The sequence below is a fragment of the Salmo salar genome, chromosome 22, assembly GCF_965601325.2.
Source record: "Salmo salar chromosome 22, fSalSal1, whole genome shotgun sequence".
NCBI classification, from domain to species: Eukaryota; Metazoa; Chordata; class Actinopteri; order Salmoniformes; family Salmonidae; genus Salmo; species Salmo salar.
Window position 1 is genome coordinate 33,024,991 of NC_138312.1, and position 19,145 is coordinate 33,044,135.

The 19,145-nt window shown below is 42.1% G+C and overlaps 1 protein-coding gene across 5 annotated transcripts in view; it reads right to left on the reverse strand.

Moving 5' to 3' along the window:
• The window catches only part of LOC106583181 (E3 ubiquitin-protein ligase RAD18), a 99,752-nt gene that overhangs the window by 74,014 nt on the left and 6,593 nt on the right, over positions 1-19,145 (reverse strand). For 3 of the 5 annotated variants that reach the window (XR_006761306.2, XM_014167080.3, XM_014167078.3), the window contains exons 5-9: positions 7,297-7,742; positions 5,136-5,235; positions 3,119-3,306; positions 2,015-2,085; positions 1,765-1,825 (exon numbers count right to left, since the gene is read on the reverse strand). Coding sequence is in view for 2 of the 5 variants with exons in the window: in XM_014167080.3 (XP_014022555.1) it covers positions 1,765-1,825; positions 2,015-2,085; positions 3,119-3,306; positions 5,136-5,235; positions 7,297-7,742 (866 nt within the window). In the remaining 3 variants the exon portion in view is untranslated. Of the gene's footprint in view, positions 1-1,764; positions 1,826-2,014; positions 2,086-2,242; positions 2,326-3,118; positions 3,307-5,135; positions 5,236-7,296; positions 7,743-19,145 lie in introns of all 5 variants that reach the window. The other 2 variants (XR_001323457.3, XR_014382173.1) reach the window with 1 other exon arrangement.

Here is a 19,145-nt window from a genome sequence, read left to right on the forward strand (position 1 = left end):
CAAGTCAGTTAAGAACAAAGGCGGTCATTGTAAATAAGAATACTACAAAATTATATTAGTAAGCACTACATGATCGAGGGGGGAACCTCAGAGGAAAATTACTGGCATGAGCTCCCCAAGGAGATCACGTTCAAATGAAAAAAAGCATCGACAAATCTAGCAGCTAACAGTTCAATCGATAAAAACAAATCTAAAGTAAGCACTATGTGGTAGAAGAATACTACAGTGTTTAGTATAGTATTCTACACAGTACACTGCAACATTCTTAAGTAAGCACTACATAATCAAGGGCTACTACAGTGTGTAGCATAGTATTCTACAAAAATATTATAGTAAGCACTATAGTATAGTATTCTCCAGTACATTACACAATTCTATAGTAATCAGTACACAATTGAGGGATACTACAGTGTTTGGGTATAGAATTCTCCAGTATATTACAACATTCTATAGTAAGCACTACATGATCGAGAGGGATATTACAGTGTGTAGTATAGTATTCTCCAGTATACTACACAATTCTAAAGTAAACACTACACGACCGAGGGATACTACAGTTTAGAATTCTACAGCATACTACAGAATTCCATAGTAAGTACTTTAATATTCTATAGTAAACTATAGTATTTTTTGATGTGGGAGGTTAACTATGGATAAATTCATGAATACTTTGCACCAGTGCAAACAGAGTAAGAATACACTCAGAGCCCAGTGATGCTGCTAAACTATTTCTACGCCAACCCCTCACTGAGGTGACGTCAGCTCTGACTCACCAGGAGAAATCATTCAGATTCACTGAGAGACGAAACAGGGATCAACGGTCAACTTAATATCGCACACATCCATTGTAGACAATAATACACATCAGTGCTAAAGTCGATGGAGAAAAAGCCTTCAAAAAACAATTCTGAACTCACAAAGCACGTTTCCATCCACAGTTTTTATGCAAATAAAGTCATACTGTATAAAAAGAAATCACGACATCCGTGATGGAAACAGGAAGCTTTGGTACAAAATCTATAGGTGCCGACAGATACATTTGTTTGTTCGACATGCAGGGGATTTTTTTGTGTCGGTAAAATGTATTCTGCGAGAAATGGCAGTGGAAACGCTTTTATGCGCAAATATTCATATAATAACCATCATATTGAATTAAACTTGGATTTACGCAATGATATGGTGTGTGATCCTTCCACTACGACTTGGGAAACCATGCAATTTCTTAGGCTACAGATGAAATAACTTATGATGAACGTCACAGGGTGGTGAGAGAGTACATTGATCTTGATGATCCATTCCAATAAATAGAGGGTCTGATTCGGGTGACATGATGATCAATGCTTGACTGCCGTTTGACAAATAAAATATTCTCGCTCTTATCCATAATAATCTCATCATGTAGACTAGCCTACCCACACAGCCTACCTGCACTGTATGCTGTTGGCAAAATCAGGCACATTTGCTATTTAAACGCAACAGTTTGTGACAAAACTATTGGTAGAGCTGAAAATGCGATGGAAACACATTGAACTTTATATTTTTTATTCGGTAAATGAAAAATAACATTGTGTGCACTACGTCATCACTCACTGATTTCTATCCGTAACAAATCCGTTTGATGAAAACACCACTGGTGGGAAAATGCGCATATTTTCTTTATGCAGATTTTAGAATATTAGCATTAAAATCTGTCAAAAATTGGATAACAACCTAGCTACTGACAACAGATCAATGGAGGAAGCGTACCAGTCAGACATGACTTACTGTAAGTTGAATGCATCTCATCGATTTGCCCCAGACTTTGGTTGTTAGAGAAGACCATAGCCTGCAACACAATTGGACAACAAAAAGACCATGTAAAGTGATCATTTGAACTTCAAGAACACACTCGACCAGGTTGTTTACGAGGGACAACACCTTTTATTGGACATACTGCCATGTTGGGAACAACAGAAACTATCCGGTGGTCCTGTGGCGCTAGTCAATGATGCTTTGATCCTGTTTTGGTACGTACACTTTTGGTTTTCCCCTGCAGTTGGTTCCTGGCCCTCTCGTTGGCCTCCACTTCTTTGGCGATGTCTTTGGCTATTGAAAGAAGATGAACAGAGACCTTTATGACCCTCTGGATCACAGACATGGCTTGTTTATGTGAACTGTTGTTTTTACCACATTAAGGTATATGACCCAGAGACTGAGGAAATGAAGTATCCCCAGAGATGCACATTAACTATCAAGTAGTTACATTTTTCTGGGAGATTTGTACACACACGTCTTCTGGCCATTTCATGTCGATTAGTCTGAGCAGGTACTGTTGGATTAGAGAACCTGTCCACCGAGGTAAAATATATTAAGTAGTGTGTTGTTAATAGCCTTTATCCTCTGACATGCCCAACTACTGACTGGATAGTACAGGCCAAGAGCTAGGTCTAGGAGGACATGCCATTATACACCGAGCATGATCATGTATCAAGGTCACTCACTGACATTCTAAGAGCATGTACAAGTACTGTAATAAACACCCTCAAGACATCACAGAAGCATGGCAAAAGTCAAGGCAAAAAAAAATATTTGAGCTCTAGCAAGTATTTTAAGTCTTGATAAGAGTAGACTCTCAAATCATGTGCTAGGCTCAAAGCATACCTTGGTGTTTCATTCAAACACTGCTTCCCATCAGAGATGACTATTCTGTTGTACTGAACCTCTGACCGTTCCATGCAGAGGCAGATTCTGTGTCATCATGGGGAAATACTAACTCAGAGAGGACTTGGCAGGGCTGTGACATGGTCTGCAGTGCTCTCCCCAAACACAGTCGTCAGTGGGCCTGGCTCTGTACACACCACACTGGGCTGCTGTAAATTACCTCGGCTACACGCGCACGCACACATATTGGAACTAGCAGGTGTGATTTCACATTTGTCTTGTAAAGGTTCGTCAATCGTGAATGATAGCTTGGAGTCAAAAATGGCCAAAACATTTATAGAACGATGGCTTTGAATGGAGGAAACTACATTTATGGTGGTCAGAAGACTGCTTTGAAATTAAAAGCAGATTTGTATCATCAGCCAAGGTTGACGCCCTGTCATCGTCATTTTTCACACAGTGAAAATGGCGCTCTTACCTGATTTCGGTTCGAGGGCGTCGCACTGGGCATTGTAGAAGAGTACAAAGTCCTGGTGCCTCCTGACTAGCTGGTCTCTGGTGCCCTGGGCAGAGAGGTGGCACTCCTTCAGCCTCTTCTTCAGCTCCTGCATGGACAGCAGAGTGTATACCAGCTTCCTCATCGGCTTCCTCTCGGCACCTAGGGAGCTGTGCCATATGAAGCCATAGAGAAGATCAGTTTACAACTTGTTATAACATGGTCATTAGACTATTATTCATTCCATGATGAACTACAGTGAGGAAGTGTTGTTATTGCAGCACTCGGACCTCTGGCTGGCCCAATAAGAGTCCATCATAGGGAGGGCACCACAGAAGAAGACAACATAAATTTAATGTCCATAGTTAACCTTCGAATCCATATAAACTAGTGACCCACAGTGTTTGTCATTTTACCCTGATGAAGACAGCTTGTCTGTCGAAACAACGGTTATTAAATTATAGCATCTGAGCTCCTAGAGTGTGAGGCTCTCCTTTTCTTTATTATGGTTAACCTAAGGCCTGATATGCAGGGCGGAGCGAGGCTCTGTAATGAAACTATATTAGAGGCCGGGAGTCACTCCGCTACCACTTGTAAGAACAGACACATATTTGGAGCCAGACATCTTGGCAGCAGTATATGGTATAAAGCTCTTCGCTATCGCTTACCCAGTGGTGTAAAGTACTTAAGCAAAAATACTTCAAAGTACTACTTAAGATGTTTTTTGGGGTCTCTGTACATTATTTATATTTTTGACAACTTTTACTTCACTACATTCCTAAAGAAAATAATGTACTTTTTACTCATACATTTTCCCTGACATCCAAAAGTACAGGTTACATTTCGAATGCTTAGCAGGACAGGAAAACGGTCCAACTCACACTTATCAAGAGAACATCCCTGGTAATCCTTACTGCCTCTGATCTGGCGGAAACCCTAAACACAAATGCTGATTTTGTAAATGATGTCTGAGTGTTGGAGTGTGACCCTGGCTATCCGTAAATAAAATGTAAAAAATACAATTGTGCCATCTGGTTTGCGTAATATAAGGAAGGTGAAATTAGTTATTGTTTTACTTTGATAGTTAAGTATTTTTTTGCAATTACATTTACTTTTGATACTTAAGTATATTTCAAACCAAATACTTTTACTAAGTAAGATTTTACTGGGTGACTTTCACTTTTACTCAAGTTTGACAATTGGGTTTTTCCACTACTGCGCTGACCACCCACATTAGGCTAATAAATATATTGGGGTTTTATCTGGGCTTTCTAAGTAATTCTGTTTCAGTTCTGTTGTTGTTCCCCTTTCCTACTAACCATTATGTGAAGTATACTTTCAAATCTCTGCTTTCAGATAGAAAGTCCATGAGGAGGATTCAGGACAGGACAAGGTTCTGACCACATGGCATCTCATCACCAAGACGCAGTGCCTGTATTTATATGAGTACAGTAGCATTGAAAACTCATCACCAGCTCCTATTCAGAGCTGAGTGGCAGGTCAAATGTGTTGAAGAGTATAGGAACTTGTGTAATCCATCACTCTGACATCAAGGTCACGAATCAAGGGTTCCGTGCTGTCATGTACACTTTGCCCGTTTATGATGGAGAATCAAATAGCTCAGAACTATATTTATCCTACTGTGGAACCTTCCATTAGATTTCTACAGAAATAAACATTTCCAGGTTGACTTCAAATTTGAAGGTAGAGTAGACAGTACTTTCAGCAGAGGAAGGGATATTACATCTCCCCAAACATAAATCTAAACAAAATATACAACACAAATACATGTTAAAATAAATCAAAACATAAGTCACATACCTGACCTAGTGCTAGCTTTACATCAAAGTTAATAGAACATTCTAGGGGAATTCTAAGGGACACTTTTTTGAAGTTTCAGCTTAGTTTGGATGTCATCAGTGTCAAGGATGTCTAAAATAAGTAGAAACGTCAAAAAAGTGAACTCTTGAACCCCTGTGAGATGTGTGTTCAATGGTACCTCCTAAGGCTCTCCTTCTTTTCCCCTTGGGTCAGACAGCTGTCCAGGTGCTTGTTGATGAACTGTTCAAGGATGCCCACAGAACACACAGGACACTCCACTGCAAAACACACACAGCAGGATTTATAGACAAACACACATATAGAAAAGGAGAAACACATTGTGAAGTGGCCAGAGTTCCATGCAGCATTGAAATCATCCATCATTTTTAAGGGATAATCCAGTACTTGTGAATGCTTTTTAGCCAGTAGTTCTGAAGGTAGTGCTCAACACCCAAAAGTGGTCCAAAAAGTGGTCCCCTACTACATCACATATGTCCAGATACAGTACCAGTCAAAAGTTTGGACACACCTACTCATTCCTGGGTTTCACTTTATTTTTACTATTTTCTACATTGTGCAATAACACATTTGGAATCATGAAGTAACCAAAAAAAGTGTTAAACCAAAACATATTTTATATTTGAGATTCTTTAAAGTAGCCACCCTTTGCCTTGATGACAGCTTTACACACTCTTGGCATTCTCTCAACCAGCTTCATGAGGTAGTCACCTGGAATGCATTTAAATTAACAGGTGTGCCTTGTTCAAAGTTAATTTGTGGAATTTCTTTCCTTCTTAATGTGTTTGAGCAGATCAGTTGTGTTGTGACAAGGTAGGGGGGTATACAGAAGATGGGCCTATTTGGTAAAAGACCAAGTCCATATTATGACAAGAACAGGTCAAATAAGCAAAGAGAAATGACAGTCCATCATTACTTTAAAACATGAAGGTCAGTCAATACAGAACATTTCAAAAACCTTAAAAGTATCTTCAAGGCAGTTGCAAAAACCATCAAGCGCTATGATGAAACTGGCTCTCATGAGGACCGCCACAGGAAAGGAAGACCCAGAGTTAACTCTGCTGCAGAGGATATGTGCATTAGAGTTACCAGCCTCAGATTGCAGCCCAAATAAAATGCTTCACAGAGTTCAAGTAACCGACACATCTCAACATCAACTGTTCAGAGGAGACTGCGTGAATCAGGCCTTCATGGTCGAATTGCTGCAAAGAAACCACTACTAAAAGGACACCAATAAGAAGAAGAGATTTGCTTGGGCCAATAAACACGAGAAATGGACATTAGACTGGTGGACATCTGTCCTTTGGTCTAATGAGTTCAAATTTGAGATTTTTGGTTCCAACCCGCATTGTTTTTCTGAGACGCTGAGTAGGTGAACGGATGATTTCCGCATGTGTGGTTCCCACTGTGAAGCATGGAGGAGGATGTGTGTGAGTGCTTTGCTGGTGACACTGTCGGTGATTTATTTAGAATTCAAGGCACACTTAACCAGCACAGCTACCACAGCATTCTGCAGTGAAACGCCATCCCATCTGGTTAGCGCTTAGTGGGACTATCAGTTGTTTTTCAACAGGACAATGACCAAAAACTCCTCCAGGCTGTGTAAGGGCTTTTTGACCAAGAAGGAGAGTGATGGAGTGCTGCATCAGATGACCTGGCCTTCACTATCACCCAAATGTCTTCACTATTATTCTACAATATAGAAAATAGTAAATATAAAGAAAAACCCTTGAATGAGTAGGTGTGTCCAAACTTTTGACTGGTACTGTATGTGCATCATGTCATTGCTCTCTCGCTCTGCTGTGTGTGTGCATCTTGCTAGCTGTCACTCAGAAGGTGAGGGGCTGAAGCTCATTGGATAGAACTCAAATTGCTAGGGGGCTGTCCCACATGGGGGAAAAATGTAAGAAAAATAGCGCAGCACAGCTTCCAGAAAAACAGTAGCTTTCAATCTAGGGATTCTGTGGTTAATTGAGGTAAAACAGTAATTCTGCTCATAGATTATGCATGTATGAACTACACATCCAGCTCAAACTGGGAGGTTTAAGAAATACTTAGTAGTCGCCAAAGGTCCTGAGCATGTCTTTAATGGACAAGAATATCCTATACAACTAGTAATATGAAAAACAGTACAACCAACATTGCTTTCTCTATGGAGGGCATTTCCATTTTAAGCATAGGCCCATACTGTATGCATTAGAAACACTATGTTTTGGCAGCCAAGTCTCTCATATTCAAAATGTTCCAATGGAAAATAGAATTAGTGTCTTCACACACACCGAATAATTCCTGGAGACAGTCAGTCAGCAGGCAGGCCTTACCTTTAACTAGAGGCTCCAGGTCCTGTGATGAGGACTGTGAATCAGCCAGGGACAACAGCCCTGTCATGGAGAAGTCAATCTTCTCCATCTTCACAGACACCAGCATCTGGGCCGGTATGTCCTCAATGGGCTCTTCCTTCCCAGAGACCTGATGATCAGGGTCTACTTTCACAGTCTGTGTCGGACAGGGGCTCTCCTTCACTGTTTGGCTACGTAGAGGAGTGCCAGACAGTCTCTTTCTGCAGGGAATAGGTTGCTGTGCTGGCGGGGCCTCTGTAGTGAGAGAAGTTGTGGAGGTTGTGGGGCCCTTTCGGAAAAAGTGATTGAAGATGGAGGCCTCCTTCTTGGGGCCCGTGGTCCGTCTAGGTTTTTTACACTTGACAGATGAGGCCGGGGTCTTCCGGGATATTGGAGGCGAGTCAAAATTAGCGTTTGACAACTGCTGTCTGGGATAAGAACATCACAGCTTTAGTGTGAATAAATAGTCAATCAGTCACAGCAGAGGAACAAGAGGACAAAGCTGACAAATCCTCCAGGTCTAAGTAGTCTGATAAAAATTCATTCACAATTTCACACAAATATGTACAACAACCAAAAATCACACACACACACACAGTGAAACAAACACTCACTAAAATGGCTAAACAAAAACAGTTGCATCTGTTGAGGTGCAGGATTTCTTGGAGGTCTTGTGGCCCATTGGAAAGAGTAATGTGAGCCCCTTGACAGAAACTGCACATGTCCAATTATCTTGCACTTCCCTGCGAGCAAAAAAGACTGGGCCAGTTGGCCACAATCTTGGAAATGTGGAAAGCAAACAAATACAGCTGGTGCCTGGTAGCTACAGAGCCATTACTGGGCCATAAAGTGGAATCAATGAGGTGTGCAATGCTCTGCTTTCCATATTGAAACCATTTTATTTGTCTTCGCTCTGAGCATTAGAGCAGGTCACAACACACTCCTGCACACAGGGCAGCCAGCACCCTCACAGCACACACTATGCGGAGCAGAAAAAGCCATAAATCCCCCACTAGGACTGCTCACAGTACCATACCCCTAAGTTAAATACAATAGGGTTAGAGCCTTGGGCAAGTAACTACTTCAAATCCCCAAGCCAACGAGATAAAAAAAAAAATCTGTCAATCTGGCCTTGAGCAAGGCACTTAACCCCAATTGCATCCCCGGTCGCAGCCAAATATGGCTGATCCCATGCTGTGACCCAACTCTCAGGCATGGGAGGGAGTGGGATATGCAAAAGAATGAATGTCCATTTCACCACACACTGTCCAGGTTATTAGCACCCACTATTTGGCTTCACTCCAGAGACTACAGTATGTGAGATAACCAGCAGGGTCAAGGACACATTTAGACACCTTTCAGAAGCAGGGGAAAGCATACACTAACAATAAGCAGCAGTAGACTGGCCATACAGACAATGCACAGACCAAAGACTGAATAAATTGAAGTAGCAAAGTGTTGAAACATAGCCTTTATAGTACCAAAGAAGGTCATGTTGAATACATCCTTTAGACAGGACTGTGTCATGGTGGTTAAATAACTGCTTGCTAACGTTATTTTAATGGATGGTATCTTACATTTCTTTGAAGAATTCCAACATTTAGGCCTAGGCTAATGCAATAGTTTAATAGAGGCTGACAGTAAGGCTAAGTATTGACACACATGTAAAGCTTTTTTCTAATTATGTTAGTTTTATCATGTACCCCATTAAAGTCAAAGCAGAAGCAGTACTGTTGTGTAAAATGTAATGGTTACAATATCAATTTCAGTGATACTGAGCCCAACATTACTTGGTAGATATCAGATCAAAGTCAGATTTAGCAAAGTCCCATCCCTATTCAATAGTAGAAATGCCTCTCCATTAGAGGTCGACCGATTAAAACGGAATGGCCGATTAATTAGGGCCGATTTCAAGTTTTCATAACAATCAGTATTATTGGACACCGATTTGCCTATTTTTTATTTATTTATTATAATATTTTTTAACTAGGCAAGTCAGTTAAGAACACATTCTTATTTCAATGACGACCTAGGAACGGTGGGTTAACTGCCTTATTCAGGGGCAGAACGACAGATTTTTACCTTGTCAGCTTGGGGATTCAATCTTGCAACCTTACGGTTAACTAGTCCAACGCTCTAACCACCTGCTTTACATTGCACTCCACGAGGAGCCTGCCTGTTACGCGAATGCAGTAAGAAGCCAAGGTAAGTTGCTAGCTAGCATTAAACTTATCTTATAAAAAAACAATCAATCATAATCACTAGTTAAACTAGTAATATCATCAACCATGTGTAGTTATCTAGCCTGTCCTGCGTTGCATATAATCGATGCGGTGCGCATTCGCGAAAAAGGACTGTCGTTGCTCCAACGTGTACCTAACCATAAACATCAATGTCTTTCTTAAAATCGATACACAAGTATATATTTTTAAACCTGCATATTTAGTTAATATTGCCTGCTAACATGAATTTCTTTTAACTAGGGAAAATGTGTCACCTCTGCAACAGAGTCAGGGTATATGCAGCAGTTTGGGCCACCTGGCTCGTTGCGAACTAATTTGCCAGAATTTTACGTAATTATGACATAACATTGAAGGTTGTGCAATGTAACAGGAATATTTAGATTTAGGGATGCCACCCGTTAGATAAAATACAGAACGGTTCCGTATTTCACTGGAAAAATAAATGTTTTGTTTTCGAGATGATAGTTTCCGGATTCGACCATATTAATGACATAAGGCTCATATTTGTGTGTTTATTATATTATAATTAAGTCTATGATTTGATATTTGATAGAGCAGTCTGACTGAGCGGTGGTAGGCACCAGCAGGCTCGTAAGCATTCATTCTAACAGCACTTTCGTCGTTTTGCCAGCAGCCCTTCGCAATTCTTCAAGCATTGCGCTGTTTATGACTTCAAGCCTATCAACTCCCAAGATTAGGCTGGTGTAACCGATGTGAAATGGCTAGCTAGTTAGCCGGGTGCGCGCTAATAGCGTTTCAAATGTCACTCGCTCTGAGACTTGGAGTAGTTGTTCCCCTTGCTCTGCATGGGTAACGCTGCTTCGAGGGTGGCTGTTGTCGATGTGTTCCTGGTTCGAGCCCAGGTAGGAGAGAGGAGAGGGATGGAAGCTATACTGTTACACTGGCAATACTAAAGTGCCTATAAGAACATCCAATAGTCAAAGGTATATGAAATACAAATCGTATAGAGAGAAATAGTCCTATAATTCCTATAATAACTACAACCTAAAACTTCATACCTGGGAATACTGAAGACTCATGTTAAAAAGGAACCACCAGCTTTCATATGTTCTCATGTTCTGAGCAAGGAACTTAAACGTTAGCTTTTTTACATGGCACATATTGCACTTTTATTTTCTTCTCCAACACTTTGTTTTTGCATTATTTAAACCAAATTGAACATGTTTCATTATTTATTTGAGGCTAAATTGATTGTATGTATGTATTATATTAAGTTAAAAAAAGTGTTCATTCAGTATTGTTGTAATTGTCATTATTACAAATAAATAAATAGGCCGATTAATCGGTACCGGCCTTTTTTGGTCCTCCAATAATCGGTATCGGCATTGAAAAACCATAATCGGTCGACCTCTACTCTCCATACAAAGAGCACAACATTGCCTGCTCCACCTAACCTCATTGAAAGATAGTTAATCAAAATGCCAATACTGGATTATGGGAGTAGATAAAAGAGCAGGCCACATAACAGGTAATGACTGCCTACTGTCTTCTAATCAGAGTTACATAATGGTGCCGGAAGGGATGGCTGCCATTTACGAGCTCCAAACCAACATCCAGAAGTGGCGCTTCTAGTGGCCGGGGACTATACTGCAGGCAAACTTAAATCCATTTTACCTAATATTTCTACCAGCATGTCACATGTGCAACCAGAGGAGAAAATAAATAAATAAATAAATAAATAAACAAAAAATAAACTCTAGACCACCTTTACTCCACACACAGACGCATACAAAGCTCATCCTCCATTTGGCAAATCTGACCATAATTCTATCCTCCTGATTCCTGCCTACAAGCAAAAATTAAAGCAGGAAGTACCAGTGACTCACTCAATACGGAAGTGGTCAGATGATGTGGATGCAACGCTACAGGACTGTTTTGCTAGCACAGACTGGAATACGTTCAGGGATTCATCCAATGGCACTGAGTAGTATACCACATCAGTCGCCAGCTTCATCAATAAGTACATCGACGATGTTGTCCCCATATTGACTGTACGTACATATCCCAAACGGAACCCATGGATTACAGGCAACATCCGCACCGAGCTAAAGGCTAGAGCTGCCGCTTTCAAGGAGCGGGACACTAATCCGAAAGCTTATCAAAAATCCCGCTATGCCCTCAGACGAACCATCAAACAGACAAAGCATCAATACAGGACTAAGATTGAATCCTACTGCACCGGCTCTGATGCTCGTAAGATGTTGCAGAGATTGAAAACTATTGCGCACTACAAAGGGAAACCAAGCCGCGAGCTGCCTAGTGTCACGAGCCTACCAGATGAGCTAAATGCCATATATACTCACTTCGAGGCAAGCAACACTAAAGCATGCATGAGAGCACCAGTTGCTCTTTAAACAGATCAACATTCACAAAGCCACGGGGCCAGACGGATTACCAGGATGTGTACTCAAAGCATGCGCAGACCAACTGGAAAGACTCTTACTTGACTCTCCCTGATTGAGTCTGTAATACCTACATGTTTCAAACAGACCACCACAGTCCCTGTGAAAAAGATAGCGAAGGTAACCTGCCTAAATGATTACCGCCCGTAGCACTCACGTCGGTAGCCATGAAGTGCTTTGAAAAGTTGTTCATGGCTCACAACACCAGCACGCCATAAACCCTAGACCCACTTCAATTCGCACACCACCCCAACAGATCCACAGATGACGTCATCTCAAATTGCACTCCACACTGTCCGTTCTCACCTGGACAAAAGGAACACCTATGTGAGAATGCAGTTCATTGAGTACAGCTCAGCATTCAACACCATAGTACCCACAAAGCCCATCACTAAATTAATGATCCTGGGACTAAACATCTCCCAATGCAACTGGATCCTTGATTTCTGACAAGCTGCCCCCAAGTGGTGTCATGACGTTGGCCTGTGGGTAAGGTTTATGACCCCCCCATAAATACCTTTCTCCCTTCCCTCTCTCTCTCTGACTCTACTGAATGACTCTTGAATAGCCTTTGTTAACCTGTTGGGGATAGGGGGCAGTATTTGCACGGCCGGATAAAAAAACTTACCCGATTTAATCTGGTTACTACTCCTGCCCAGTAACTAGAATATGCATATAATTGTTTTATTTGGGTAGAAAACACCCTAAAGTTTCTAAAACTGTTTGAATGGTGTCTGTGAGTTTAACAGAACTCATATGGCAGGCCAAAACCTGAGAAGATTCCAAAGAGGAAGCGCCCTCTCTGACCATTTCTTGGCCTTCTTTGTCTCTGTTGTAACGTGACATTTTCTAAGGCTCCCATAGGTTCTCAGAAGGCGCCAGAACGTTGAATGATGACTCTGCAGTTACTGTCTGAAAAACAGTAGCGCATTTGGTAAGTGGTCGATCTGAGAACAATGAGACGGGCGCACGCATGCACGTGAAGAGTCCATTTTACTTTCTCAGTCTTTGAACGAAAACAACGACTCCCGGTCGGAATATTATCGCTACTTTACGAGAAAAATCGCATAAAAATTGATTTTAAACAGCGTTTGACATGCTTCGAAGTACGGTAATGAAATATTTAGATTTTTTTTGTCACGAAATGCGCCGGGCGCGTCACCCTTCGGATAGTGTCTTGAACGCACGAACAAAACGCCGCTATTTGGATATAACTATGGATTATTTGGAACCAAACCAACATTTGTTGTTTAAGTAGAAGTCCTGGGAGTGCATTCTGACGAAGAACAGCAAAGGTAATCATATTTTTCTTATAGTAAATCTGAGTTTGGTGAGTACCAAACTTGGTGGGTGTCAAAATAGCTAGCCTGTGATGGCCGGGCTATCTACTCAGAATATTGCAAAATGTGCTTTCACCGAAAAGCTATTTTAAAATCGGACACCGCGATTGCATAAAGGAGTTCTGTATCTATAATTCTTAAAATAATTATGTTTTTTGTGAACGTTTATCGTGAGTAATTTAGTAAATTCACCGGAAGTGTTCGGTGGGAATGCTAATCACATGCTAATGTAAAAAGCTGGTTTTTGATATAAATATGAACTTCATTGAACAAAACATGCATGTATTGTATAACATAATGTCCTAGGAGTGTCATCTGATGAAGATCATCAAAGGTTAGTGCTGCATTTAGCTGTGGTTTTGGTTTTTGTGACATTATATGCTAGCTTGAAAAATGGGTGTCTGATTATTTCTGGCTGGGTACTCTGCTGACATAATCTAATGTTTTGCTTTCGTTGTAAAGCTTTTTTGAAATCAGACAGTGTGGTTAGATTAACGAGAGTCTTGTCTTTAAAATGGTGTAAAATAGTCATATGTTTGAGAAATTGAAGTAATAGCATTTCTGAGGTATTTGAATATCGCGCCACGGGTTCCACTGGCTGTTGACTAGGGTGGTACGCAAACGTCCCACCTAGCCCAGAGAGGTTAAACATAGAGATTCTGGGAACATCAAACAAGTGGGGGGAAAGGAACCATATTTCGGTAATAGAACCAGTTGAAAATATGCGTTGGTACTTAATGTATATGATGTCTGTTCGGTGGTCATCTGAGACATTATGACTGATGACAAACTGTATCTGGGAAAGTCTACACATTATAGTTATCAGATTCACATGGAACTGTTGTGCAATTTAAAATGTTTAAATGTAAAACTATTTGTGAAAAGATTAAATGTAATTTTAGCTTCCAAATGAGAGAATTGGGTTTTCATAAGGTTAGAGCTCTGCTCAAATCAGTGGCCCGCCCGCGTGAAGAGACATGGGTTATGAACTATGAAACATCCTTCTCTCCCGCCACTATATAAGCCCTTGACGAAAATGTAACCTCCTGTTCCAAGGACGATAGTCCATACGTTAAAAAGGACTAACATGTCAACTACAGAACTAAGCCAACCTCAGCGTGAGCTTTGGTTGTGAATGGTATGAACTTTGAACTCTTATTCACTAAAGAAGTGAGACATCCTAGCCGTTGAGTTAGCAGCGGCCACTGTAAACGTGGGCTAGTAAAGGACGGACGACGATACTACAAAGTATACAATTTAGCACCAGTGACATTCTTCCGAGGACAGGAAGATCTCTGTTGGCCAACACGGCCAGCATCTACGACCAACCAACCGAAGCGCAGCTCAGAGTAAATATTTATTGCATTTTCCTTTTCCAAATGGGCGGTAATTTAGAATGCATAAGATACTGTATTTACGATAGCACAACTTCTCCCTTTGTTCCTCAGTCTTCCCGCTCTTTCACTCAAACCCAACCCCCTCCCTTTGTGTAACCAGCCGTCATGTCGGCCCGTCCACCAGGGGCGTTTTCTGTATGACATAATTTGCATTCTGTGTATATGGAATTCTGTGTGATTAGTTAGGTATTTAGTAAATAAATAATTAAACTCAATTTGTATTGCTGATTCAACTTGTTAGCCAGGGTCCGTGAAGATAACCAATAATTTACAACTTTCAGATGAGACTGAAATAAAGTGACGATTAATATTGACTGCTATTGAAATAAAATATTACTAGGTCTTTAAGAGTTTATTCGGAAGATAACAGCTCTAAAAACATTATTTCGTGGTGCCCCGACTTTCTAGTTAATTACATTTACATGATTAGCTGAAATCCAGTAATATTAATTACAGAGAAAGAATTTTATAGAATAGCATGTCATATCACTTAATCCGGCATAGCCAAAGACACAACAATACTCTGAGTTGTTCTTATGTTAGGTCCTGATCTGGCTATGTCATATGAATGTGGCCTAGACTAGATTATTTAGCAGACAAGATTTGCTTAGAACTCCTTTGAAATATTTGTATTATTTTATACTATGACTAATGCAGCTATTCTGTGTTGAGTGGTCAACAAACAGGTACTCCTATATGCTTAATTTAACGGCAGTAGAGTATAAGCACAAATGTTCCATTTGCGGGAAAACAACATTCGCAAAAGTGAAAGCAAATGCCAATATGCATGTAATGCTTTTATTATAAAGATGCATTTTTATGGTGAAAATTATCTTCCCCAAACTTGAAACTCACATTCTGCATATGTATGCCAGTTAGGCTCTACACCCGTTAAGCGGATGTGCTTAATTTTAAGAAGTTATTTGGCCACTTTAGTTTTGATTCAAACCTTATCAAAACATATAGGCCTATGGGCTGGACTATATGAGGTGTGCGACTATGATTTCAGAGTAGTGATGCAGAGTAGCATCCAGAGTAGTGATGCTAGACGGGCGGGCAGGTGCAGGCAGCGATCGGTTGAAGAGCATGCATTTAGTTTTATTTGCATTTAAGAGCAGTTGGAAGCCACGGAAGGAGAGCTGTATGGCATTGAAGCTCGTCTGGAGGTTAGTTAGCACAGTGTCCAAAGAAGGGCCAGAAGTATACAGAATGGTGTCGTCTGCGTAGAGGTGGATCAGAGAATCACCAGCAGCAAGAGCGACATCATTGATGTATACAGAGAAGAGAGTCGGCCCGAGAAATGAACCTTGTGGCACCCCCATAGAGACTGCCAGTGGTCTGGACAACAGGCCCTCCGATTTGACACACTGAACTCTATCTGAGAAGTAGTTGGTGAACCAGGCGAGGCAGTCATTTGAGAAACCAAGGCTGTTGAGTCTGCCGATAAGAATGTGGTGATTGACAGTCGAAAAGCCTTGGCCAGGTCGATGAATACGGCTGCACAGTATTGTCTCTTATCGATGGCAGTTATGATATCGTTTAGGACCTTGAGCGTGGCTGAGGTGCACCCATGACTAGCTCGGAAACCAGATTGCATAGCGGAGAAGGTACGGTGGGATTCGAAATGGTCGGTGATCTGTTTGTTAACTTGGCTTTCGAAGACCTTAGAAAGGCAGGGACATCTACTGCACCTGGTTCACAGGAAGGCCAAGAAGATCATCAAAGACCTCAGCCATCCGAGCCACGGCCTGTTCACCCCGAAGGCAGAGACAGTACAGGTGCATCAAAGCTGGGACAGAGAGACTGATAAACGCATATGTCCCGAAGCAAGCACCAGCTAGCCTTTTGCTAGCCTCGAGCTAGGCCCATATACCAGCTAAATCTAGGGCTACAAAACCTATTTTGCCAATTGGCCTGGACACTTTATTGTCGACACGGAGCGCCGCCGATCCATCACGACTGGACTGCCGACGTGATCACCCGGTGTGGTCTAAACAGGCTATTCTGTTACAATGTCGCTGAAGAACCATCGACTATCCCCGGCCCGGTAGCTTTTCTGAACGCTGTGTCCACTGCTCGCCTAGCGTAGAAGTGACTACCGAACAGCAGCACCCTGACTCATCTATTGCTGCTCATTTGACCCTATGACCACTTGGCTACACAGCTGATGCCCCCCTGGACTGTTTCAATAACACGGTACCTAATTACGTTTACCTGTCGGACCCAGCCTCGAACTCAGGTCCCGTACGTACCTAACTGACCTGCTCTGCCTATTCATCAGCACTTACCCGTTGTTGTCTTAGCTCTCCTGAACAACACCTGTGATTGCTTTATACCTCTCTCTCTCATGTCAATATGCCTTGTCTACTGCAGTCTTGGCTAGATCAAATTAGTTTATTTCACTGTAGAGCCCTCAGTCCCGCTCAACACGCCTTAGATAGCTCTTTTGTCCCACCCCACACACATGCGGAGGCGTCACCTGGCTTAACTGGTGCCTCCAGAGACGAAACCTCTCTCATCGTCACTCAACGCCTAGGTTTACCTCCACTGTACTCACATCCAACCATACCACGCCCAGAAATCCACTCCTTTTATTCTCTGTTCCCAAAGCACTATACGACCAGTTCTCATAGTCTTTAGCCGTACCCTTATCCTACTCCTCCTCTGTTCCTCTGGTGATGTAGAGGTTAACCCAGGCCCTGTAGCCCCCAGTTCCACTCCTTTTCCCCAGGCGCTATCATTTGTTGACTTCTGTAACCGTAAAAGCCTTGCTTTCATGCATGTTAACATCAGAAACCTCCTCCCTAAGTTTGTTTTATTCACTGCTTTAGCACACTCCGCCAACACTGATGTCCTAGCCATGTCTCAATCCTGGCTTAGGAAGGCCACCAAAAATTCAGAAATTTCCATCCCCAACTACAACATGGATGCAATCTACTGCAGAGATAGACCGCAGAGTTCTGTCATGCTATACAGGTCTGTGCCCAAACAGTTCGAGCTCCTACTTTTAAAAATCCACCATTCCAGAAATAAGTCTAACTGTTGCCGCTTGTTATAGACCGCCCTCAGCCCCCAGCTGTGCCCTGGACACCATATGTGAATTAATTGCCCCCATCTACCTTCAGAGTTCATACTGTTAGGTGACCTAAACTGGGATATCCTTAAACACCCCGGCCGTCCTACAATCCAAGCTAGATGTCCTCCTTATCACACAAATAATCAAGGAACCTACCAGGTACAACCCTAAAGCCGTAAACGCAGGCACCCTCATAGATATCATCCTGACCAACATGCCCTGGAAATACACCTCTGCTGTCTTCAACCAGGATCTCAGCGATCACTGCCTCATTGCCTGCGTGCGTAATGGGTCCGCGGTCAAACGACCACCCCTCATCACTGTCAAACACTCCCTAAAACACTTAAGCGAGCAGGCCTTTATAATCAACCTGGCCCGGGTATCCTGGAAGGATATTGACCTCATTCCGTCAGTAGAGGATGCCTGGTTGCTCTTTAAAAGTGCTTTCCTAACCATCTTAAATAAGCATGCCCCATTCAAATAAAATGTAGATCTAAGAACAGATATAGCCCTTGGTTCACTCCAGACTTGAATGCCCTTGACCAGCACAAAAACATCCTGTGGTGTACTGCATTAGCATCGAATAGCCCCCGCGATATGCAACTTTACAAGGAAGTTGGGAACCAATATACACAGGCAGTTAGGAAAGCAAAGGCTAGATTTTTTAAACAGAAATTTGCATCCTGTAGCACAAACTCAAAAAAGTTCTGGGACACTGTAAAGTCCATGGAGAATAAGAGCACCTCCTCCTAGCTGCCCACTGCACTGAGGATAGGTAACACCGTTACCACTGATAAATCCACGATAATCGAGAATTTCAATAAGCATTTTTCTACGGCTTGCCATGCTTTCCACCTGGCTACCCCTACCCCGGCCAACAGCTCTGCACCCCCCGCAGCAACTTGACAAGCCTCCCCCACTTCTCCTTCATCCAAATCCAGATAGCTGATGTTATGAAAGAGCTGCAAAATCTGGACCCCTACAAATCAGCCGGGCTAGACAATCTGGACCCTCTCTTTCTAAAATTATCCACCGCAATTGTTGCAACCCCTATTACTAGCCTGTTCAACCTCTCTTTCGTATCGTCTGAGATCCCTGAAGATTGGAAAGCTGCCGCGGTCATCCCCTCTTCAAAGGGGAAGACAGTCTAGACCCAAACTGTTACATACCAATATCTATCATGATCTTCTTGGCCTTCCTGTGAACCAGGTGCTGTAGATGTCCCTGCCTTTCTAAGGTCTTCGAAAGCCAAGTTAACAAACAGATCACCAACCATTTCAAATCCCACCGTACCTTCTCCGCTATGCAATCTGGTTTCCGAGCTGGTCATGGGTGCACCTCAGCCACGCTCA